The sequence below is a fragment of the Glarea lozoyensis genome, assembly GCF_000409485.1.
Source record: "Glarea lozoyensis ATCC 20868 chromosome Unknown GLAREA7, whole genome shotgun sequence".
NCBI lineage: Eukaryota > Fungi > Ascomycota > Leotiomycetes > Helotiales > Helotiaceae > Glarea > Glarea lozoyensis.
The window spans coordinates 3317610-3341254 of record NW_007361002.1 but is presented as its reverse complement, the minus strand read 5'-3'; the positions used below and the strand labels follow the sequence as shown (position 1 = coordinate 3341254).

General features: G+C 46.4%; 11 protein-coding genes across 11 annotated transcripts; 5 read left to right on the top strand and 6 right to left on the bottom strand.

Annotated features, from left to right (window-relative positions):
- Window positions 1–35: 35 nt before the first annotated feature.
- GLAREA_02292 (NAD(P)-binding Rossmann-fold containing protein) lies at window positions 36–1074 on the top strand (the record flags this gene model as incomplete). Its single annotated transcript, XM_008089508.1, has 4 exons — window positions 36–152; window positions 213–497; window positions 552–834; window positions 905–1074. 4 exons carry the CDS (start codon window positions 36–38, stop codon window positions 1072–1074), a joined length of 855 nt encoding a protein of 284 aa, XP_008087699.1.
- A 119-nt stretch (window positions 1075–1193) lies between these two features.
- Window positions 1194–2735, bottom strand: GLAREA_02291 (FAD-binding protein; the record flags this gene model as incomplete). Its single annotated transcript, XM_008089507.1, has 1 exon — window positions 1194–2735. One exon carries the CDS (start codon window positions 2733–2735, stop codon window positions 1194–1196), a length of 1542 nt encoding a protein of 513 aa, XP_008087698.1.
- A 675-nt stretch (window positions 2736–3410) lies between these two features.
- GLAREA_02290 (Actin-like ATPase) lies at window positions 3411–5206 on the bottom strand (the record flags this gene model as incomplete). The annotated part of the gene is made up of 2 exons (XM_008089506.1): window positions 3411–5031; window positions 5094–5206. 2 exons carry the CDS (start codon window positions 5204–5206, stop codon window positions 3411–3413), a joined length of 1734 nt encoding a protein of 577 aa, XP_008087697.1.
- A 644-nt stretch (window positions 5207–5850) lies between these two features.
- Window positions 5851–7044, bottom strand: GLAREA_02289 (uncharacterized protein; the record flags this gene model as incomplete). The annotated part of the gene is made up of 1 exon (XM_008089505.1): window positions 5851–7044. One exon carries the CDS (start codon window positions 7042–7044, stop codon window positions 5851–5853), a length of 1194 nt encoding a protein of 397 aa, XP_008087696.1.
- Window positions 7045–8854: 1810 nt separating this feature from the next.
- On the bottom strand, window positions 8855–9562 carry GLAREA_02288 (uncharacterized protein; the record flags this gene model as incomplete). Its single annotated transcript, XM_008089504.1, has 2 exons — window positions 8855–8950; window positions 8999–9562. 2 exons carry the CDS (start codon window positions 9560–9562, stop codon window positions 8855–8857), a joined length of 660 nt encoding a protein of 219 aa, XP_008087695.1.
- A 1232-nt stretch (window positions 9563–10794) lies between these two features.
- GLAREA_02287 (uncharacterized protein) lies at window positions 10795–11250 on the top strand (the record flags this gene model as incomplete). Its single annotated transcript, XM_008089503.1, has 1 exon — window positions 10795–11250. One exon carries the CDS (start codon window positions 10795–10797, stop codon window positions 11248–11250), a length of 456 nt encoding a protein of 151 aa, XP_008087694.1.
- Window positions 11251–11724: 474 nt separating this feature from the next.
- Window positions 11725–12291, top strand: GLAREA_02286 (uncharacterized protein; the record flags this gene model as incomplete). Its single annotated transcript, XM_008089502.1, has 1 exon — window positions 11725–12291. One exon carries the CDS (start codon window positions 11725–11727, stop codon window positions 12289–12291), a length of 567 nt encoding a protein of 188 aa, XP_008087693.1.
- A 1652-nt stretch (window positions 12292–13943) lies between these two features.
- On the top strand, window positions 13944–14955 carry GLAREA_02285 (NAD(P)-binding Rossmann-fold containing protein; the record flags this gene model as incomplete). The annotated part of the gene is made up of 3 exons (XM_008089501.1): window positions 13944–13979; window positions 14030–14445; window positions 14496–14955. 3 exons carry the CDS (start codon window positions 13944–13946, stop codon window positions 14953–14955), a joined length of 912 nt encoding a protein of 303 aa, XP_008087692.1.
- Window positions 14956–15517: 562 nt separating this feature from the next.
- Window positions 15518–19921, top strand: GLAREA_02284 (uncharacterized protein; the record flags this gene model as incomplete). The annotated part of the gene is made up of 9 exons (XM_008089500.1): window positions 15518–15728; window positions 15793–15891; window positions 15970–16049; window positions 16123–16386; window positions 16667–16806; window positions 17313–17859; window positions 17906–18151; window positions 18201–19586; window positions 19640–19921. The coding sequence occupies 9 exons, from the start codon at window positions 15518–15520 to the stop codon at window positions 19919–19921; spliced, it is 3255 nt and encodes a 1084-aa protein (XP_008087691.1).
- A 240-nt stretch (window positions 19922–20161) lies between these two features.
- GLAREA_02283 (S-adenosyl-L-methionine-dependent methyltransferase) lies at window positions 20162–21337 on the bottom strand (the record flags this gene model as incomplete). The annotated part of the gene is made up of 1 exon (XM_008089499.1): window positions 20162–21337. One exon carries the CDS (start codon window positions 21335–21337, stop codon window positions 20162–20164), a length of 1176 nt encoding a protein of 391 aa, XP_008087690.1.
- Window positions 21338–21784: 447 nt separating this feature from the next.
- Window positions 21785–23409, bottom strand: GLAREA_02282 (Actin-like ATPase; the record flags this gene model as incomplete). Its single annotated transcript, XM_008089498.1, has 5 exons — window positions 21785–22208; window positions 22261–22715; window positions 22761–23168; window positions 23216–23241; window positions 23292–23409. The coding sequence occupies 5 exons, from the start codon at window positions 23407–23409 to the stop codon at window positions 21785–21787; spliced, it is 1431 nt and encodes a 476-aa protein (XP_008087689.1).
- Between the last annotated feature and the right edge of the window lie 236 nt (window positions 23410–23645).

Here is a 23645-nt window from a genome sequence, read left to right as displayed (position 1 = left end):
TTAATGCTCATCACATAATTCTAAAACTACTCGAGATGCAGCCACCTTATCCATCGTTCACAGCAACGTGGCACAATGATACTTACCCAGCGATAGATCCAACTCGGACGGAATTATCTCAAGCTGGGAAGACTGTCATTATTACAGGAGCGGTGAGTATTTGAGCAAGCACTCAGCACTTTTTGCAAAACATCTGTGCTAAGAGATTTCAGGGCAGCGGAACTGGAAGACAGACAACAATTGCCTTCGCAGCAGCAGGAGCGAAGCACCTGGTGTTAATTGGCAGAACCGAGTCAGATCTGGTTGAAAGCCAAAACTTGATTCCTGCTCCCACAACCAGCACGATATTTGCTTGTTCGGTGGTAGACGAGAAGGCCATCCAAAACGCTGCAGGCAAGATTGGAAATTGGGATGTTCTTATAATGGGAGCAGGCCATGAGCCAAGTCCTGCCAAAATCGTAGATCAAAAATTGGTGGACTTTTGGACTGCCTACGAGGTAAGAACTCAAAATGGAAGATTATTGATTTGCAATATCTAACATACTTCGTAGGTCAATGTGAAGTCGATAGTTATCGCAGCACAAGCATTGTTTCCACACGCAAATGAAAATGCGAGTGTCTTTGCAATCACTTCTGGCGCTATGGCACTGCCCCCAGCTTATACTCCAAATTTGTCTGGGTCTATGGGTTCAAAGGTCGCTCAAATCAAGTTGATGGAATTTTTGGCCGCAGAAAATCCCGACAAGTTCATTTGTAGCGTTCATCCAGGAATACATGACACCAAGATGTTTCGACGATCAGCGGCTGATGCTAGCCAGCTCCCAATGGATACTCGTAAGTCATATTTCAGATCGTATGTGGGCGGTGGTTTGGCGTGGAGGAATGTTAACTGTGTTGATTGTAGTTGAACTTCATGCCCATTTCATGGTTTGGCTGGCAACACCAAAGAATAAATTCCTGCAAGGACGTGTCGTATTCGCGAACTGGGATGTTGACGAGCTCTCTGCTCGCGCCGAAGAGATAACGACTAGCACAGTGTTGACAATCGGCTACTCAGGCTGGCCATTTGCTTAAAGCAGTCACAAGCTCAAATCCGACGGGGTAAGTCACTGATAAATCCTTAAGGCGTCAGCGAGAGAGTTGAGCAAAATAGATGGAAAGGAATATAGCTATCGCCTGAATTCAAAACTACATCAACTACGTCCACTGAACCTTCCTGAAGAACTTTGACGAAATTTCTTTCGTATATGCATCCATAATGAGTCTCTGTGAAGCAAATAATCTTCACTTCTTATGGCGTGGAATATCCCAATAAAGCCTGCTAGCGGCCATGAAGTCGTTATTCTTTCGAACAAAGACGTCCTCTTCTCCAACAATCCCGCGACATCAGTCTTGACTTTATCGTAAACAGTAGGTAATGTAGTAGCTGAATAAGCATTCCTCAAATCTTGATATGCATCTTTGTCGTAGAGATCCCAAAATTCCTCCTCAGTATAAAAGGTTTGGGAATATAGAACCTTTCGGCCTCCCAGCTGCGTGAGTTTGCTCTCCGATCTTCGATTTTGGGCAACGAATGTCTTGATATCTGTTGAAGCTGCACCCCAAAGTCCAATGTTCAGCATCGGCTTGGCAGAATTGTCTGGGCCAGGTAGCGTGGTTGTTGGGTGAAAGGTGGGCGGGTTCACAGCACCTAGAGGGCACAACCATAATGGCCATATCCCAAACTCCTCGGCGGTATATTCAATGAACTTCTCGGCGGTCGAATATGGAAGCGATAGATCTTGGGTTATCTGTTGGGTGTACATTTTACCGCCGTGAAGCGCGCGGTATAGCATTCGAGTGTGCATAAAGTCATCCAATAACCAACGAGTCAACCGATTGAATGGGACAAATCCAAAATACTTGAACGCCGCGGCGCCGACCCAGAATCCTCCACGGTCGTAGCGAAAGAGATAATCACTGATGGGTACGTATTCCAACTTGATGGAAAGACCTTCAGAAATCGTTCGCTCTTTCACATGTAGATAGTACCAGGGATCCCATGGCCGACTGAATTTGCAGACGACGGCATCCTTTGGGGTCTTGTCTGTCAGCTGGCCAGTAATTACCACGCCGTGAGTACTGGAGAGTATGATGCCGTCAACATAGTCATGTTCAGGATTATCGATTTCCCTCTGGACGGACTCGATCGTGTCTCGTACGTTGTGACATCTATTATATGTGGTCTTCACATAATTTTTCGCCTTGATCAGTTGAACTTCAAGTTGTGTCACTGTTCCAAGTGTACCGAGTGATCCTGCCGCACATTTGAACAAGTCGGGACGTTCAGTTTTGGAAGCTGTCACAATTTCCCCATTTGCTAGCACCATCTCGATTGAGATAATAGATTGGTCGAAGTAGCCAAACTTGAACGAACTACTCTCTCCAGCAGACCCCGCAAAGCCTCCTCCAACGGTGATGCCGGGAAACTCCATGACCACTGGAGGAATCAGCCCATGTTCAAGGGTTGCTCTGACTAACGTGTCCATCGGGACATTTGGTTCTAAAATCACCGTTTGAGTTTTGGTGTCGATGCTCAAGATGGTATTCAGAGCACTGATATCAATGACTCGATCTCTGGGTGCGGGTCGGGTGCTGTTGGTGGAACCATGGAAAATGCGGTAAGGCTCTTTGCGATGGTAAAATGACTTGATGTCAGATGCAATTTCTTGCACCTTCCTCTCGTGTTCTGACATTAGGATAAATCTCGAATGAAAAAGGTTGTTCGTTTTGATGTATTGAACTGACTGTCGCGAAAAGGAAAGCGACTTTAGAGCTGAACAATTGGGAATAAAATGAATCTCAGTGGAAGAGGGGGTAGATTATGTTCTAATTTGAGCGCTAAATTCTTAAACTGTTGGAATGTTGAAAATAGATCGAGTTGCGTTGGCGTTTCATTCCCGAATTCATTCAAGGGAGGGCGACTCGAGCCGCTGAACCAACAATCACCAACCCCGTGATTCACAGCTAAATATGCCAGACTGCCTTTTACTTGTGATTCACAAAAGATCATAGAGATGTGACTTGTATGGCGCACCCTCAATTGGTCCAGAGATGGTCATGCGGAGCTGTGTGAGGTGCCTTTACCATTCTCAACAAGTGCCAGTTGGTCGACAGTTCCATTGGGCTGAGTTACAGATTGCTAGCTAAATCATGCCGGAGGTAATTTTATTCTCTCTCCAAAAGGGTGGTTATGACGTGGTACTTTCTCCTATCTTGAAGGGATCATAAATAATGGGGAATGACCGACATGAACAAAATTCGGTGCCTGTGTGAGTCTCGAGTTGGCACGTATTGAGCACTGACAGCGGGAAACTCATGATTGATAGTAAATGTAAACTGCACAACAACATCTGGGGTATCTCGAATGTTCAAGAAACAAATTCAACTTCCGCTTCAACTTTCCAGTCGACCTTAAGGCCCTTCCCAATCTTCTCAAAAGATTTTTCAATATCAAAAGATCTCAAGTCACCCTTTACATCTGGATGAAGCTTGATCAACATTCGAATGCCAACCTTGTGGCCTTTTTTGCCCAAACCATGTGATGTGTTGGCTTCTATTGAGACGTGCTTTTGGAGCACCACCTGGCTGGCAGGTCGACAAGGCATAACGACAGCTAGCGTTTTAGCCACTGTGCCAATATACCTGCACCACCAACTACACTCCGGACCGACCAACGCTTGAAGGTTTTCCGCGAGCTTCGCATCACCAGGTCCAAGATTCGATCCCCATCGGTGGCACATGGTGAGGGCTAAGACGCTACGAGCTTGATGCGTCATTCCTGGCAAGCCTGCAAGAGTCCCTGAAATGGGATCGTGGAGTGCTTTAGCGGAGTTTGCGCTGTCGGGATCACCCATATCTTGCCAAGTGTTACTCGCAATATATTTGATGATATGCCTTGAAAACACCGCGGGATATCCACTTGGCATTGAAGACAGTATGAATCGAGCAACGGCATCAACACCATCTGACTCCTCTATGGTAATTTTGCTTGGTAGAAACGACAAAGGATGTTGCTCTCGACACTCGGGTGATAGCTTCATAAACAAGACACCCTCGTGATTACCACCGCTGCAAAAGACTACTTGCTTAATCTTAGGCACCGCCTCAACAAGGGCTTGCACAACGGTGACAATAGCGGGAAACTGCTGCCGTCTTCTTTTAGAAAGACCATATATCTTCCCATCATCATAATTGTTGGCGTGGAGCATCTCACGCCACTTGGCGAAACGATTGCCCGGCACAACGTAGCCTCCAATAGCTGGTATAGGATATGGTTGAATCGAGTCGGTATGCATCAACATGCTGCCGTATCCGCGGAAACCACCCCCACAGAAGTAAATTGTTATGCCATCGTGATGTTCGGCTTGTGCTTTGAGCTGAGGGAATCGAGCTGTCAGCTCTTCAAAGGCGCCCTTCATTAGACCGCGTAGCTCTTCTTTGGTGGCATGGGCAGAGTCTGTCTCTGATAAGGCAGCGGTAAGCTTTGCAGCTCCAAATGGCATGCTCTTGGCTGCTTTTGCTGCAAGAACATCATAGCCTGGATCTACCAAACTATTGACATATGTCATTTGAACACTGCCGCCGCCGAGATCCATGAACAGGCCGTCGACTTGATCGTAGCCACTTCTCGCACCCATCGCTCCAAACAGGCTCTCCATAGCCGGGCTTAATATGTCCACTGTAAGACCACTTGCATCACGAATGGCACTTAGCATATCGTCCTTGTTCTTGGCCGTCCGAGTCGCTTCCGTCGCAAACACGCTGATGTTACCGCCAGGCACTCCATAGCCGTCGCATATGCTTTTGAATCTCGCGAGAGTCTGGGCGACCTTTGCGATAGTGGTTGGAGAGAAGTAGAAGGGCCTGGCGTCAGGACCGCTTTCATGGAGCGCGTCGTACAGTGATATCCCAACACGTTCGCGATAGATACATGTCAGCAGTCTGCTTGCAGGGAGAGAAAGGTCGGAAATAGAGAATCGAATGCCATTGCTAATATGAAGTTAGTTGTCTGCGGGTGCATTTTTGGGCTAGGGAGAACTGGAGTGGTTCACCTGCCCATATCAACCAGGCCATGAAGGGGTTTTGAGCTGTCCAGTGCGGCCATTTCCGTAGAGAAATTGTCGACTGTTATGACCCTCCCCATCCCAGAGTCATTGTCTGCCATGGTGTCGTGTTTTGCTGGCGTGAGGGGACGGGCGGAATTGATGGTGGGGGAGGAAAAGAGAGAAAGGGAATTGAAGCTGTTGATAATGGAAATGTTGGCCAAGAAAACAGGGAACATTTCCCTCACGTGATGGCGGGGTCGCTTGACCCTTTTCGCATTGCTTTTCCCATCATGCTTTCCACTGCCGAGCAGCACCTAGCGATCGACGACAACGATGCGAGTCTCTTATCGCCATGTCCTAAACCTGAAGGCCTTAGAGCAGCCTAGTGATGTATATCATTACAAGAAGGATTCCCGACAATCAACATGATATCGTGGATCGATATCATCGTGGGTTCGACTGGTGAAATACCAGAACTTTTGACAGCTAGCCACAATTCAAACACTTCCAAGCGGCGAGCGATGTGGGAGTCGAGATCGAAGCGAAAGTAGAATTAGCGATTTACCTCGGGGTACATCACAACTTTAAGCAAGCACGAGTTTCTCGTCCTTGGAGAGCAAAAAGAGCATGGCATTTTAAGTAACAAAAGGTTAAGCAACCTGCCCGTATCTACCTCCACGAACTCGCAACTATATACATTGGGTTCCACCCCTGATCCGTCCTATCGGCATCCCTTTAACTTCATGCGACCGAAACTCAGCTTCTAAGTCAACGTAGGAGCAGTCCAGGTGATATATGTGGATGCTTTGACATTGGCTTGGTCACTCTTGTCAACACCAGCGGTCTTAGCACTCGCGTCGCCTTTGAGGAACCGGTTGATGAAAGCCGTCAATTCGGTCTGTTGAGAAGATGGGAAAGTGCAATGGTTGTGAGGAGCGACCTCGGAAAACCCAAAGCTGTCTGTGGCTCCAAGTGCCTGGTATGCGAGGGCACCAACTCTCATACATCCAGTGGTGGAAACGGGGCCCAACCAGTCGATATTGTTCTCAATGACGAGAAGACCGCGAGGAGCAATGAGGGCTGGCAACATGTGGTGATCAACAGCCAAAGTGGACGTCTTCGTGGCAAAAGGATCGAAGCGCTTTGAGTACCAGACGTTCTCTCCGATGATCTCGTGTGCGGTCTGGATCTTCTTGCCAGCGGCCTCCTCCAAGTCCGAAATTCTCCAGCAAGCCGCTCCGCCGGAACCAGACTCTTGTGGCAGAGTAAGGGCAATACGGTCATCAAGCGCTCCTGCGATAAGAGCACCTTTTCCATTGCGGGAACATCCAGTCACACCAATCCTGGTGACATCAATCTTCTTGGTTGTATCCGCCTCGATGACATCCAAGATTCGGCTGACACCCCAAGCCCATGCGGTGGTTGCGCCCGCACTATGTCCACTCCCATAGAGGTCGTAAAACAATCCCTTGCCGCGACTGCCCGAGTTCGTTTGTTGTGCTACACCATCGTTGTTGAATGTAATCGTGGCTACGCCTGCTGGAATCGGTAGACTAGCACCCCCATAGGCGATTATAGCTGGCGCTGCTCCAGTAACTCCACTTGGCATCTTGACGGTTGCGGAGAATGAGATTGATTTTCCTGCGTTGGTTACCTTGACGCTGATCGAGGTAGCTGAGACAGTTCCAGTGACCGATTCCGGTTTGGCTGGCTTGTCACCGAGCTCTTGCAAGTAAAAGAGCTGCAAGATCTCTTGTTTACGACATGCCCATTGTGCCTTGGTGGTGACCTTGGTACCGTCTGCAAAGGTGAATGGATCTGGGAGTTTTGAACTTGCTGGCGAGTAGGCGTAGTTCGCTGGTAGAGCTTTGCATGCGTCCTGGCGCTCGTGAAGAGAAGACGGAAGTGCGAAAACTGGCAGTGCCAGAAGAAGCGCCGAAGATACAACAGACTTCATTGTGAAAATGTCGAGAACAAAGTCAGGTAAATGGGTGTGTCACCGTGTGTGATCCTACGTAAATGACCTGCTTCTACGAGTATTTATATAACAGCTTTGGTCAGAAATCATCATTTGGCTCAATGACCAATGCCATTCAGCCCCACATGGATCTTGACCACAATGAGATCAACACTATAGCCTCATATCCCATTTCACCAGGACCGCGACAGCTTGAAATGTAAACTTCTTGGACCATACCTCGGGGACAGTCCCAGTTACTCAATTGGTCTATGAATAGATTGTCATATACCAGAATATATTACTGAAGATGTATGCAATCAACGTGATTGTATCAGACTGGCAAATCCAAATTCACGATATTTCAAAAGACGACTTTGGCCCTTGCAGCCCGAGCTTCACCTCGAATTTTGAGCTTCTCACGAGACTTGCACAAGCAACCATGTGCCATAAAGCCAAGCCAATCCCCTTTACAACCCCCAAAAACGGAGACAATCATCTCCGCATTTCGAGTTGGAGCCCCATCCGACGCCGTGGCGAACAACGGCGCCAAGCACGATCAGATGGGCGCTCAACTTCTCCCGATTAACCATTTTCGAGGTTTTATATAATCTTGGCCAATGTCCATTACCTTCGAACCATTGATCGACGGATCGATGGCAACGGGAAAAACGTTTAACCTTTTTGAAGCCGCAATAACTCGTATATCCTCTCGGCTAAATTGAGACATCTAGCATGTCATCATCTAAACTGCCTGGTTTTGACCTATAGCCGGCCTTATGTTGATTGGTATTTTATCCTTAACATTCCTTTTTTAAAGCATGGTCCAATTAAGGTTCCACGAAGCTCTTTAATCACCTAACCCCAGATCTCCCCGCATTCTCTCCACATCTCGCCAATCTAAGTTGAATATAATTTTTCCATCAATTGGATAAACCTGTTGGCTTGATTTGGACAACTCCCACATGTGCTTCTATGGTTTCGGGTCTCGGGCTGTAGTCAGCAGTTCTGAAACTGACGTCGAGTGTTGTTCGCCTTGCTACCACATTCAGAAACTTCCGACTCGTTGTAGCATTACGCTACTCAAGAATACGAGGTGACATTGTCGTCTCCTCGACTTCAATGAATCTTTTATTTTCCGCTGGCGCAGATAGCCCGGTAGGACTGGACATTTCTTTTCACATTGGTGTGAACTGCGGCTACACGCCCAAGTCTCTTGATAATCGATCATGTGTTTCTACGAATTTTACCAAGTTTTTACAATTCGTCTGAGAATCAAATCTGATCGATGATTTCTTAAATTCTGAGCATCTTTTGCGGTTCAATATCATACCAACTGAATGATACTTATCAGTTAGTCTTAAGAATTTGTCGGTTACGACGGCCTTTCTGCTTCCCGTTTTCGTGGTAACAATTTAAATTTTGAGCACCTCAAAGAAATTAAGCCCACATGAAAGAGTTTAACTAACGCGGATTCAACCTTGCACTTTGCCACTGACACAGTCTCTCGTCAATTTCAGAGCTTCTCTCGTTCGATGATAAGCAAGACAACAGGCAAATGCAAACTCAATCCTACTTTTAGGCATCCTTGACTGTGTTTATGATGGACTGATATTTTTTACATGCATGTTTCAATCCGGAACCTAATACCAAGACATCGATAGACGGTCGATCGTCTCATCAACCCTAAACAAAGTAAATAGACAACTCCAACAAATCAAACCGACGAAGCATTAAACGCAAGCTCTCGCCTCTCTCCCCAGGTCGTCGATGGCGAGAACCTCCAAGCACCACTGTACTTCCTCTCAAACTAGTAATGCACCACGGACTGGATGATTCCAGGTAACTCAGGCCAATCTGCGTAATTCCTATCACTAGTCCCTAGCACGATAGGAAAGAGGATCGACTGTTATATCGTCAGTACATTTCCGAGGAAATCTAGGTAGACACGAACTTTGTCACCCTTCCTAAGCTCCAAGTCAAACTTAATATACGCTTCTTTCAAAACCGGTCCATCGTAACTTTCCAGCCCAAGCAACGTCTCAATTTCCTCCGTAAGATGTACCGTAAGTTTCGACCCGAATTTATCGATAATATCTCGCAATTGTTGTCCATCATACAACTCAGGTTTCGTGGTCTCAGCATAACGCTGAAATTCCTCTAGACCAGGCATGAAAGCCTCATGCTGCGCTACGTTCTTCTCCATAATGCCATCTACCTTGGTGATCCTCTCGATCGCAGGGAACAGCAGCTTTTCTTCCTCGTCATGATGTTCATGAATCCAGTCGCACCAGAATTTTGAGTAGAGGAGGAGGTCGCGGATATCTTGAGGTTTTTTGACGTAGATGCATTGGTTGTAAATGGAGTTGAGAGCACGTATCATTCCGTTGTGTGCGCATGCCATTTCTTGTGCCATGAATGTTGCTGGAGAGAGTTTTGAGACTGGTATGGAGCCACCTGGGGTCGGGATTAGAGAGAAAGGGGTGTCAGCCCAAGGGGCGGTGGGTTTTGCCTGCATATTTGATTTTGAATTTGGACAACGGGAGAAGTGAAGTAAAACAAGAACTTGAATTTTGCATTTTAAAACTGATTCTGCTTTTATATTTCATGATCCTCCAAGAGTTGTCAGTAAAATTGCTGTCAGACAGATTGCCGAGCTGATGTTAAGCGGCTGAATTTCAGCCACAAACGGTAATGTAAGCAGCAGACAGGTATTGCCATCGGCCGCTGACGCCAGTAGCAAGGCAAAGAAAGCGCCAGCTTACATGTTTGAGTATTTGTTTTCAAAGCGTTGATGATGATTCGAGAAGATATAGAGGATTGTCTTGGACGTTGGCGGTGTGGTTTTATACTTGACGTCCAATTCCTTGCGATCACTACTGAAGCCCCCCTTTGAAGAAAGCAACTATCAGATCGAGGTCTTCTCCTACGGTAGTATCTAAACTTGAAAGCTTTCTCTTACCATACTCACGTCTCTCGCAGTACTGTTGTAATGTTTAAGCAAATTTTCTTTTTTCATCTATCCCGATCTAAGTAACAAAACCAAATTAAATTGTCGACAAAGTGGAAGAAAGATGTGATGTCATTGATTGCCGTAAGGAGTAGAAATTTGATTGCACAACAGACATATTTATCTGACTTACGATGCGTTTAGACTCTCTTGTCGTCGTGCAAGGTCTGATCGCGAGGAAAGTCACCGCCTAACGGTAATCAGACCGACGATTAACTAAATCTAAGTTAGCTTTTACTTTAGGCTTGAATCTGGATCAACCTGTGGGACAATTCAAAAAAACTAAACCTACTCGTGCAATGATTTCGCAGTGCGTGCATGCAATCAATGCAACTCCTCTATTGAATTCGTCAGCCTGTTGTTGATACATTCAAATTGACTTCATCTACGCAGTCAAGTGTTCAGAATGTAGAGTGAATGATCACGAGAAAACTAGCCAAAACGCGAAACCCTTAGAATGAAAATGAACATGGAGGTGAATATTTGACTTAGCACAAACCTCAACAAGCCAAGATTGGCCACCAACAACCGTGTCTCGAAACTTTTGTTTTGAGATTTTTGGATCTGGGCGATCCGCCAGCTATAACTTCAATTTGGTCGCTGCCATTCTAAGGAATCCCATTCAAATCACAGTCAGCTTCCTCATCTTTGCCACCAAATCCCCAACACTCCTTACAATCGCGAAAAGTCGAATCAAAAAACCCCAACCATTCCCTTGTTTCAATATTTCTCCACAAACAATGGGATTCGCGTTCCTCCGACTCGATTCCCGCTTCGACTTCCATAACGAAACCCCCAAAGACACGAAAGAACGAGCAGACTACCTGGAAAGTACAAAAGGATACGTTCTCTGGGAGTGCCGCTACTTCGAGCGAATCGAACGACCTAGCGCGTACTTCGAGTTTTCAACCGAGTGGCAGGAACTTCCATACCGCTTGGAGGGACCATGCTTTGAACTCTTGCTTCCAAAATATTTTCCGGAGAAAAATCAGTTCGTTGTTTGCTATTCGTGCTTGCAACTAAGTATCAAGGCTGCGGAGGAGAAGGAAACTAAATGCCATATTTGTCGAGGCCCGGTGGATCAGCCGAAAAGCCCCGAAGAGTATTTTGAAAAGGTTGCTAGGAGCGATCCGTGGATAGTTCGAGGGGCGGGACTGTGTCCGGGTGTCAATAAGAGAATACAAAAAAAGGATTAATGGAGGAGAAGTTGGTGGAGAGCAGACTGAATCCGGGTGTGATCAAGAGAATATAGAAATCGGAGTTATAGAGAAGAAGTTGATGGAGATAGAATGTGTCGATCTCAAGTGTGCTTCCAGGCTACCGTGATTCGTCTGAGAATTGAATCATGACGATTGCATGTGCTAAAATGCAAAAAAAGCGAATGTGCCATAACAAAGAGAGCATAGATCGAGAACCATGTATTATTCAAAGAGATGCAAAAGAATAGATATGCTGCGGATGACAGGATCGATCTAAGTGAATAACATTAAAATCACCCCTGTGTGGCAATAACAGGCAAGTATCCTGTGGTTTGAATGCGCTTGTTCACCCAAAAGCCAGGATGAATAATGGTGGGTTTCTCACGATAGATACAGAGGGCGGCATCCTCTCACTTTCATCCATCTCAACCTCTTACCAACAAGCCAAATATTTCCCGCCACCCCACAACAATGGCAGCCTCCTCATCTCTGAGGGGAAAATTCAAAGCACTACAGTTAAAGACACCGATCAAACGTCCAAGCGGAGGATCTGCAAATTCCTCGTCGTCAAAATCCCCCGAGGGCGGAGAGACCACCTACTATGATGTTGACCAGCGATCTACGCAGAGAAAAGCATTCTCTGGGCCACCACTCGAAAGTATGCGCGAAGGTTCGCAAGGCATACCTCTAGACCTCAAAATCAAGATCGGTACAGTTCGATCGCAGACCATATCTCTCCCCATTCAACCTGCGTTGCCCGCATTTGGAGACCGCACGACGAGCAACCCTATTCCCGAACCTGTTGATGAACGGAAGCTGAACCTGCTCTACTATTGCATGCGGAATTTGAAGTTCGTAGGAGATCATATGATTGACCGCCACGCTCTGAACCTGGCCGAGAGGTGTAAATGTTGCGGCGAGCGACTCTATTCGGGGACGAATTCAGGACTGTCGGGTTTGGCGTTAAAGCTCATTCGACAAGCTGCCGAACCAGAGGCGGAGGAGGAGGAAAAGCGACTTGCCGAAATAGCTTCATGAGAGGAGACACATGTGCAGAACCCATGAGCATCATGACTCGAACGGGATATCAGGGAGGCCTATCGAGGTGATGGAGGAAGGCGCAACAAACTGGTTATGCAATGTTGGAACAAAAGGAATTGAATTTGGACGACGCTCGAGAAGTAAATCTGGTGCCGAAAGGCATTTTTACACCATGGATCTGGGTTCGATGGAGAAAAATTGGTCGGTGCTATTTCAAGCTGTCTGGTTAGAGGTATCGACATATGGATGGGAGTTATTCTGTAGACAGGAGGATATCAATCACAACAACACAAATCATAAAGCGAAGTTTTGACCGTTAAGCTTCGTGTCACGGCCTTGGAAACCTGAAAACATTCCCATCTATGTTGGTAACTTGCGTGTATTGACGAGGGTTCAACTTCAACTGCCCCGTGTAATCCTAGTACTCGCTCTCAACTGTGTCGAAATGTGGATTTTCCATCGAACTTTTGCGTGGTCGCTGATTGACTCTATTGCCCGCCTCCTACTTCGTCAAACATACAAGGTTGTTGTAGATTTCCTCACAATATCTGTATCGCCAGTGACCTAGCTATGATGACTTGGATCTGTTGAGCTAGATATTGCGAGTCTCTATGATGGTCAAATGGCAGATGGAATGAGCGTTCGGAATGGAGACAGTCTGACAAGCTGAACAGCAGGGACGTAACATTTTTCCGTGGACTTGCTGTGTGTAAATATTAGAATCCATTTCCTTCGAGTAAACACTAGAAAACTTACAAATGAACAATCTCGAGCTTTTGAGTCGTGATATGAGATATCTTTCGTTAAAGAAGAAAATGTCGACGTCCAGATGCGAACGTGGAGAAGTCGGCAGAATGCCTGTTTGGGCGAGACGAGACTTGTGACAAAGGCGGTAGGACGACCGGGTGGGTACTTTCTTCTTGCACCTTCAAGAACTTGGACACCAACAATTCTATCGAATAGAGAAGATGCTGATTCGAATATATCACGGACTCTAGTTGTATAAGCAGCCAATTCAAAGTCAATTTCTTGGAACCCTTTTTAACGATATGATGCAATATATTCATCAAGACCCGAGAGCTCTCGTTTTGTTCGTCGCGTCGATTTCACTTCCACCTCATACTTAGGGAATCCGTTCAGACCACCGAGTGGTGGCGTCTACGTTTGCAAGGCAAGTTCTCTACAAAGAAAGAATGGTTTGGGAATTTAAAGCACTTGCTGAAAATATCAGACGAGCGACATTTGAGCTAGTTGTGTTTCAACATTTCCGGGCCATTCATTCATTCTTGACGGAGTCATAGAAACACTCGTTACGCAGAATCTCGAGGATGTATTTTACGCAAGCGACAAGAGGAGTCTGATTAATTTGTGTGCTGTTGCTTTTTTAACTCCTTTTAAGTTTTTAGCTACTATTTTTAGCGGCTAGCTACCGGTATACAGATGTTTCAACGGCAGAACCAGAGGGAAAGGGATTTACCCAAATCGTCGATTAGGCTTGGTTTTGATGTTCTTGCTGGTTGATTCGTCGTATCGTAAGTATTTTACGTACACGCTCAGCCCGGAGATGTAAGATTAAATCCATCTGATCGAGTACTTAAGATTTGAAAATATTTTGATTTCAAAACAATCAAGACACCTAGACGTCGAATATGAGCTCTGTAATAAGAAAAGTCGCCTTGGTCGGGGTGGGTTTACAGATCTACCTCCTACTTGACAAATCTTCTAATTGATCCAGGGATCTGGAAGATTAGGCCCTTACCTTCTGAAAGCACTTCACAGCGACCCCGCATTTGACGTAACAGTCATCACCCGAACGAATTCCACGGCTACATTTCCAGAGGGCACCAAGCTCATCAAAGTCGCAGACGGTTATCCCGATGACGAGATCGTGAAAGCGTTCAAAGGCCAAGATGCTGTGATATTATCTCTCGGGTATCAAGGTGGTCAACATCATGCAGCGCTAGCAGAGGCATCGAAAAAAGCTGGTGTCAAGCGACTGATCACTGGTTGGGGTGGGAATGTTGCCAACCAAGAAGCCATGGAAATCTTCCCCATCGGAAAGAAAGTTGCTGAGGATATCAAGGCTTTGGAGGCCATGGAATCTCCGGAGTGGAGTTGGACTGCTATATGCTGCGGTTTGTTCTTTGACTTGTTAGTATGTCTTATCCTGTTGAAAATAGATAACTGATCGGCCGTGATAGTTGTTTGGAAGTAGGATTCTTTGGTATCGACGCACTCACGAAAACCGCGACAATCTGGGATGACGGAGAACAAAAGTTCTCAGTCACGGCCCGACCGACTATCGGTCTTGCTGTCACCAAAGTCCTAGCTCATCCAAAGGAAACTGCCAATAGACGAGTCTACATCTCGTCATTCCAATGCTCCTTGAATGAAATCCTCGATGGATACAAGACAATCACCAGTTCCGAGGGTTGGAATATCACCAAGGTAACGTCTGAGGAGATGGTGGCCAACGCAACGGAAAACGTAAAGAAAGGAGAAAATGTCATGTATTCGATTGGCAGATTGGGTCTTGCGACTGCAGTCAAACCTGGTCTACAGGCTGACTTTGCGGCGGAAGGGATCCTAGATAATCAGATGTTGGGTCTTGAAACGAATGAGAGTTCTCACGAGATCATTGCGAAGGTCTTGAAAGCTTAGATTATGTAGAAATGTCCTGTTCTTGGGGTTATTCGTCGCGTTCTGGAGAGCAATGGGGTGGGAATATTGTTTTACATCACATCAAAGTCCCTTCTGACAATTCCGGTTTGCGTGCAGAGTATTAAACAGAATATACTTATTCCTATTTTTGATGAATCACAGTCGAGATCAATACTAACTACCGAAAAATATGCAAGGGACGCTTGGTAAAAGCTTCCAAGACACTTATCTCAGGCAGTACAAATTCTGAAGCCACCCAATAAGAAATATAAGGAATATGACAGCCGAAACCTCGCATATTCCGACACCTTAAATACGATACCACGCAACCCATTGGCCTCCCGCTTGTTACACGAAGCCGTGAATCGTAAACATTTTAGTGCTGACAGATTACAGCCTCTCGATTGGGAAAGGTATCACGAAAGCCGTGTGTCGGCATTCCTCGCTAATCATCTGGGCGCGATCTTGGTATCCAGTATAGGCTGTTCTGGAAACTCTCGCTCAAATGTTCCGAACTTTGGATTTATGAACGTTGTCTTCGTGTTGTGTGTTCGATAACACGATGCGGTTGCTTCCCGAGTTTTGCTGGCCGGGCTTCGACTATCATCCTGTCACCGAGGATGGTGTAAGCAGCAAACATTCGAGGAAGCCTTATCAGCAGTGCCCCCAAATTTTTGGCCTTCTTGCCTGTGTTGCAGCTTTGCTATCTATTGGCTTCTATGCAGGCAGAACTACAGTTGCGAGAGGTCAAGATGATATCAGTGGCTATCTTGGTTAGTGTTCAACATGCGCAAGTGATGGTTCTGTTGGATGTTTCATACTAAGTGACCCGCGAAGCGCCATACGGAGATACCCAAGAGATTTGGCATAATAACTTGACCTTTTCATCGTATCCCTCGCCAGCATCCGAAGCGGCATGGGCGTCATTAATTCCAGGTAAGTCGTTGAATGCTCATTTCGTCTTTCCAAAATGAGGCCCGATTTTTCCAATTTGACATAACTAATCCACAACAGTTGGACGAGGCTTTGTCTTCAACCCAAGCTTATCAGCAACCAATGACAGTTTAGCGGTGTTCCATCAACTTCACTGTCTCGTAAGTGTCTTTTCTACTTTTGATTCGCTCAAACGTTTACGCACTCACCTATAAAATACTGACTCCCTGCCAGCACGGGTTAAGAGTTGCATATTATGGCATGAAGCACCAGCTGGAAGTCACAAATGAAGGAGCATCTCCAGATCCTTATATCATGGAGAAAGCAGAAGAAGTAAATCTGGGCCACATCCGACACTGTTTCGATTATTTGAGAAGAGCCATCATGTGTGCTGCGGATACTAATCTGGAGCCTCTGGGTCCAAAGACAGAAGCCACGAATGGTTGGGGGTCATCAAGGACTTGTCGGGATTTTGAGAGGGTGAAAAAATACGCAGAGGTGTGGAAAAGCACTACACATGTTGGGATTAGTAAATGATTTTGTTTTGAAGAATGCACACAAATGTAGAGAAAGCAATCTGGCCTTCTGCTCCGACAAGAATATTGTCTGGTTCTGCAAAACTTCGACCGTGAATCCCAAATCTTCAAGTGAACAGTAACCATGGGTTCCACCTATAGACCTGAGTTGCAGATAAGCCAGTCTGGAAAATTTGTCTGGAAATCCTCACTCGCTGACTTTGATACGTCATATATACTTTCATGATCAATTAATACTCTAGGATCACGGGATCAAGAGCTATGCTGGAATTGAGTTCCGGACCTTGATGCCATGTACTTTACGCGGTGATTTGGAGTTCTGCTCATGTGGATCGGATCATGGTCTCATTATCCCAAGATCCAAAGTCGATGATGAAAAACTGTGAGGAGGCAACAAAACAACAAGTTCTGCTGTGAGTTAGGGTCATAATTTGGAGGGGTGATATCGTGACTTTTGCAGATATAATAATGACAAGCTTTAAGGTTACTTGTACGAGCAATGCAACACAAGCGAAGAAGGGGAAGGGGAAAAGCGGTCTTGTGGCACGTTTGCTAGGGTGATACGCTGATTGGGCAATGGCGTAGTGCTAGGAGAACTAGGAGGGGCAGAAAAAAGAGCTGCACGTGCACGTGATAGCTGTACTCCGTCGCAGCTGCCCTGTCCTGTATCTTCCCGCATCCAGCACGACGACAATCTTGCCGCCAACGACACAGCTCGCCGTGCTCTTCTCCCCTTTGATCTGCTCTTTCCTTCCCAGGTAAACAATTCTCATCTTTATACAACTCCACGATACCTCGCAGATACTCCTTCAACTCTTTCTTTCCTACAAACTGATCTGCTATGCTGAATGCTGAATGGTGCCAAATGCTAATCATACAAGACCTCAGGAACAACTCGGAAACTTGGTATTTCAAGCACAGTCTTCCCCGCACACGCCTTCGGATTCCTCCCGGTTGTATCGTCATGAAGTTCGGGGAGCAGCTGCGTTCGAGCGTGATCAAGGAATACCAATGGTACTACATTGCCTACGACGAATTGAAGGAATTGATGAAGAAGGATTATGTGACGAAGCCCACGAAACAAAACCCGAAACCAAAGAGACAGGAATGGACCGAGGCGGACGAAAGCAAGTTCATTGCGCGGATTGAACTGGAACTGGACAAGGTCTACTCAAAGCAAAAGCTCAAGGTTATCGAGATTTCGCGGCGGATTCAGAGCACAGAGCGCGAGGTAAACGATATCGTTGCGAGACTGGACAGCCGTGGCCCAGTGGGCAGAGATGGGACCAATGCAAACGAAGATGATGCCCCAACCGAGGAGGAGTTCATGATGTTGGAGGAGGACCTGAACGAAATCACTGCGGACGTCAACGACTTGGCCAAGTTCGTGCAGCTGAACTATACGGGATTTCAGAAGATTATCAAGAAGCACGATGTGAGCCAAAATGCCGCGACGATTGAGCTCTGGCTAACTTGGGCAGAAACAAACGCAATGGATCTTGAAACCTGTTTTTGCGACCCGTTTAAAGGCCAAGCCGTTCTTCAAGGACAATTACGATTCGGATATTGTGAAGCTGTCAAAGTTGTGGGACATTGTACGCACGCGAGGAAATCCAGTAAAGGGAGACAGCGCGGCTGGTGGAACACAAGGAAGCTTCATTCGCCAAACCACGAAATACTGGATCCACCCAGACAATGTCACTGAAGTGAAGCTCATAATCATGAAGGTAGGAATGCAGAGGATGGTAACTATGGTTTATGCTAATATTTTTGCAGCATCTGCCAGTCCTGGTATTCAACACGAACAAAGAGTTTGATGCGAAAGACTCCGCCATCACCTCCATCTACTACGATAACCCCGAGAAGTTTGATCTTTATGAAGGACGACTCAAGAAAACCGAAGGCGCAGAAGCTATACGATTAAGATGGTATGGAGGAATGGATACAGAGACCATCTTCGTTGAACGAAAGACCCACCGAGAAGATTGGACAGGAGAAAAATCGGTCAAGGCACGGTTCGCAATGAAAGAGAAATTCGTCAACTCGTACATGAAAGGGGACCTGCTTCCGGAAGCGATCTTTGAAAAGGCACGGAAAGATGGCAAGAAGCCTGCCAAAGTTATAGATGAAGACGAGAGACTAGCCAAGGAAGTTCAGTATTCAGTTTTAAAGCACGGCTATGTCCCACTTTGTCGCTCATTCTACAACCGCACCGCCTTCCAGTTACCAGCAGACGCACGTGTGCGTATCTCTCTGGATACCGAGCTTACGATGGTTCGTGAAGACAATTTGGACGGGCGGGACAGAGCAGGTAAAAACTGGAGGCGAATGGATATAGGAATTGATTTTCCATTTTCACAGCTACCGCCTGAAGACGTAGAGCGATTCCCTTATGCTATTCTGGAAGTCAAACTTCAGACTCAAGCCGGACAGGAACCACCGTCCTGGGTCCGTGAATTAATCGCGAGTCATTTGGTGGAAGCGGTACCTAAATTCTCTAAATTTATCCATGGAACAGCAACACTCTTTCCAACCCGGATCGACCTTTTGCCATTCTGGATGCCACAAATGGATGTTGATATTCGAAAACCCGCAACCCAGAATTTTGGCATTCACCGACCGGGCCATTCGAATCAAAGTTCTACCAGCGATGACGACGAAGATGATGATTCTGATGATGAATACGGAGAGTCGCGGGTTACGCCGACACCAGGGAATGGATCGAACGAGAGCGTTGATCGCTTACGCCAGACCCGAGATTCGTTAGAAGACCGTGATCTGGCTCAACGCGCGACTGGAAATGCTCTAGATATTGAGGAACAGTTAAATGCCTTGCCAACGGAAGAATATCCGTTATACGATTCGGATCTTGAGGATGATGAAGCAGATGCAATTGAAGAGGCACGGCAGATTGGGGGATGGCCGTATTATTCCAAGCTGATGAAGAAGCACGTTAGAGTGGCTGGGGAGCATGTTGTCACAGCTCTACATGCTATCACCCCAAAGCCAGCGACGGTACCTTTGAGTGGCCAGCAATCTCAGTTGGGATCAAATCAAATTCAGTCGAAGAGGTTCAAGGCTCCGAAGGGTAAGAAGATTCATGTCCCTGTTCGTGTAGAGCCGAAAGTGTATTTTGCCGCAGAAAGGACATTTCTATCATGGGTGAGTGATTCTGGGTCCCAATCAAATGAAGTTTCAATACTAACAACCCATAGCTCGAGTTTTCCATATACCTCAGCACCATCGCAACCACCCTCCTAAATTTCGGCTCGAAACCAACAAGGTTATCTTTCCTTGCCGCAGGATCATTTTCCGTCGTCGCCATTTTAGCATTGTTCTACTCCGTCGTCATATACCTCTACCGAAGCCAGGCCATCCGAACAAGGAAAGCGATCAAATACCATGACGAGTTCGGACCAACTGCACTTTGTACATGTTTGTTTATAGCAGTTGCTCTGAATATGGGGTTTGAGTTGAGGGATCGAGGATATATATGATCAGGGAGATACTTGATTAGGGAGTTGTACGGAGAGAAGAGATGGATAATGAGAATGTACATGTATACCCATTTGTTGTTGCTGAGTGGTTAGAAGGAGGGAAGGGGTCCGGAGGTACATAGGCAGAGTAGACACCTACGGGGTGTGGTGAGAGTACACTATCAAGATAATATTTGAAGGATCTTCCAGAGCTGTGCGATCCCTTCAGTCCATTTTTCTCATTTCAACTAGGGTATCAAATCACGACAAAAACCGACAAGTAGGCAACCGATACCCCTCCAACGTCCAATACCGTCTCCTCACCCCCTCCCACTCCCCCTCGCCCTCCTCCCCTAGCTTTCCCACCTCCACATCCTCCCACTCAACCTCCAATCCCGCATCCACCAAATCACACTCCACGACCCGCGTGTAGACATCATAACACACCCTCCTATCGGCCCCTAGACCATTGAAGAACCCAAACCTCCCGTTCTCGTCGAGCAATCCAGGCACGAACTCAGTGAAGAAGAGTTTCAAAGCAGAGTAGTCCTCGCCGAATGTGTCGAAATAGATCGCGTCGTATGTATATCCCGTTTCGAGGAGGGTAGGGAGAACGTCCTGCCATTTCCCTTCGTAAGTTTTATATGCGCCCTGTTCAGGAGAGGAAGCCTCCCATTTTGGACCGAACGGGTGGTCCTCTTCTTTTAGTTTGGCTAGGACGGCGGGATGGGCTTCGATTATGTGGTGGATTGCTGGTTGCGTTTCGGCGAAGAGGGTGTCTATGATGCCCATTCCAAACCCGATGTTTAATATCCTCTTTCCCTTGTCTTCGCCAGGCGGTAGTAACGAGGCCACAGAACGCTCCATGATGGACGTTTCCCAGGCCATCATCACGCCGTTGTTATCAGCGTCTAGGAGTTTGTCGTCCGAGAATTTGAGGTCGCTGGCTAGATAATCTGCAGAGTTCACGTCCTTTTTCTCGTCCCCGTTTATTGCGTCCACGTCTACGGATTCCTCCTCTTCGTCCTCGGATTCCGAGTCCAAGACCTCGTATTTCCCCATCAATCCTAGCAGCATCTCTGCTCGTACGCCTGCTTCAACGCATAATTCATATAACTCTTTCCTCCCCAACCGCCCCGCCAGACACCCGGGCGTCTCGTTGTTGGAATCGAGGTCATTCCATATCGCACCGCTTAGGAATAGTTCTCTGACTACTTCTTTCGCTTTCTCTATATCAACCTCCTCCCCATTCTCCTCCTTTTCGCATGCAGCAATAGCAGCATGTAACGGCGTAAACCCCGTTTCTGGATCTTGAACGGACGCGTTTCCTGGGATTCGGAGGAATGGTTTCAGGGCTGCGAGATCGTGGTTTGAGGCGGCGAGAAGGATTTCTTGGGTGTTGGTGTTGACTTCGACGGAAAATGATGGGTCGTCCATTTTATCAAGTTGTGATGTGGGACTGGGAATGTAATTGCAGTATCTAGACTTCTTTTTTTTGGAAGAGCTTGGGAATTTTTGGAGGGGTTGTTTGGCGGTGAGGGGGAGGGGGCAGAAACTTTTCTACCCCACCATTACCACTCTCAACCTTGGAACATTATCATGTCAAGTAATCAATAATAATCCAGTATCTTTGCTTGAGTGTTATTTCAGACAGCAAAAGTCTTTCGTAGCAAACACATTTGATTTGATAAGATGTGGAGCAGCTACATCGAGCGCATATGTACAGTCCATACATAATATGCCCATTCTATGTCTTGCTCAAAATATGTCCCAGGAAATGTACCAAGAAGGTAAATCCGCCACAATGCTATTCCCATCAACCATTCACCCATTCATAACATCATCTCAATATTTCGGCATCGCTTCGTTTACGCTTCTAAATTCTCATTTGAAGTTCTCTGGGTGGAGAATACCAGCCATGTTGCCATCCTTAACACGTTGAAGGGTCAAAGCAGCAATAAGTGCAGCACCTACACCAGAACCATCTTCGGCAGCCAAGATCTCGATAGGATCTTCCTCTTTCTGGTTCTTCTTCTCTGGCCAGTCGAGGATTTCACGAAGAGCCTGAGCACCTCGCTGCTTGAAGTGAGGGTACTTGTTGAAGACGGATCCGTCAGCACCAACATGGCAAGATTCGTAACCCTTCTTCTTGGCGATAGCTGCGACACCACAGGCGGAGAGACGAGCAGCCCGAGTACCGATTAGTTCTGCAAGACGCCGGATAAGTTCAAGCTCAGAACGGTTTGGTGAGATGCTGAGTTTGTTTTGGAAGAGATCAGCTGTCTCTGACAGATTTTCAAAGGGATCCCTGAAATTAATTAGTGGTGATATCATGGTGCAAATGTATGGAATGTGCTTACTCTTCGACCAAGGAAAGGAAAGAAGAATCAAGTGTGTATGCCTTTCGTAGCTTGTCGATATTTTGCCCCTCAAAGATGTGGACACCCTCGTTGTCGTGAAGATTGACCAAGACGAGACGGAAAAGTTCACCGAGATACAGACCAGCAATCATCTTCTCGAATGCTTGTTGACCAGGACGAGGAGAGTCTTTGTCAATAATGATATCGTAGGGAGTTCTTGGCAACACTTTGTGCTCATTGTCAAAAGCACCCCATTCGCAGTTGATGGCCATTGGAGTATCTGGTGGCAGCTTCATGTGTGCCAACTTTGGAATCGACCCAGTGTTCTCAAAGTAAGCGGCATTGCAACCAGTCCCGAAGATACACCCGATCTTCATCTTTGTGTCGGTGTACGCAGAAGCGATCAGAGTTCCAGTGGTGTCGTTGATCAGAGCAGTAAGTTTGATTGGTACCCCCTGAAGACATGTTAGACGATGATACAATATGAGCTGTTAACTTACTCTTCTCGCAATGGCAGCTTCAAACATAGGAACAACGTTCTCTCCCTCAACACCAGAAATATCGAATCCTTTAGTCCAGCGTTGAAGAACCCCGTGATCGATGTAATCTTGGGTGGCTGGGTAGGAGAAAGTGAAACCAAGATGCATCTTGTCGAGATTCTCCCCGGGGTGATGTGCTTCGACGAATTGTTGCAAACAATCAGCAACATACTCCCAGAGCTCATCAGCATCACCAGTCTTGAGTTCTTCTGGCATTCGGTATTTAGATTGGATGATGTCAAACTCTGACTTTTGGTCGGTCAAGATAATTTCACAAACACGAAGGTTGGTTCCACCCATGTCTAGAGCCAAGAAAGTTCCTTGTTCTTCACCGGTTGGCATAGCCATACACCAGGTAGGGTTCATGGGCTAGAGGTGTTAGTATACAATATTCCAAAAACAACCTGGATACTAACAATGCTTCCACCCTCAACAGAGAGACCTGATTGGAGTTTAGCAGCAATACCATGTCTGTTCAAAGTTGAAACCTACCTTTAGTAAGCTCATTGATGAAGTGTTCGGTGATCTCCTTCAGCTTTGCGGTATCGACAGTAAAGTGCTCCTCGAGCTTCTTAATTTCGTCAATCAAATCTTTTGGCACATCTACCATGGATCCTGAAGATTATTTTAGAATGCATTTCCAATAAGTAACATCAAAATTGTGTAATAAAAGGAAAAGTGAAAGGTTATTGGCCATTTTGCACGTGATGACCACAATTAGGGCTGGCCTCCACGTCCTTGCTTGCTTTTTTCTCTTCTGATCTGATGACAGGAAAAGCTGCTCCAGCTATGTGGAGGTTGAGAATCCTATTGTGTGATACTGCTGTATGGTATCTTTAAAGAGGA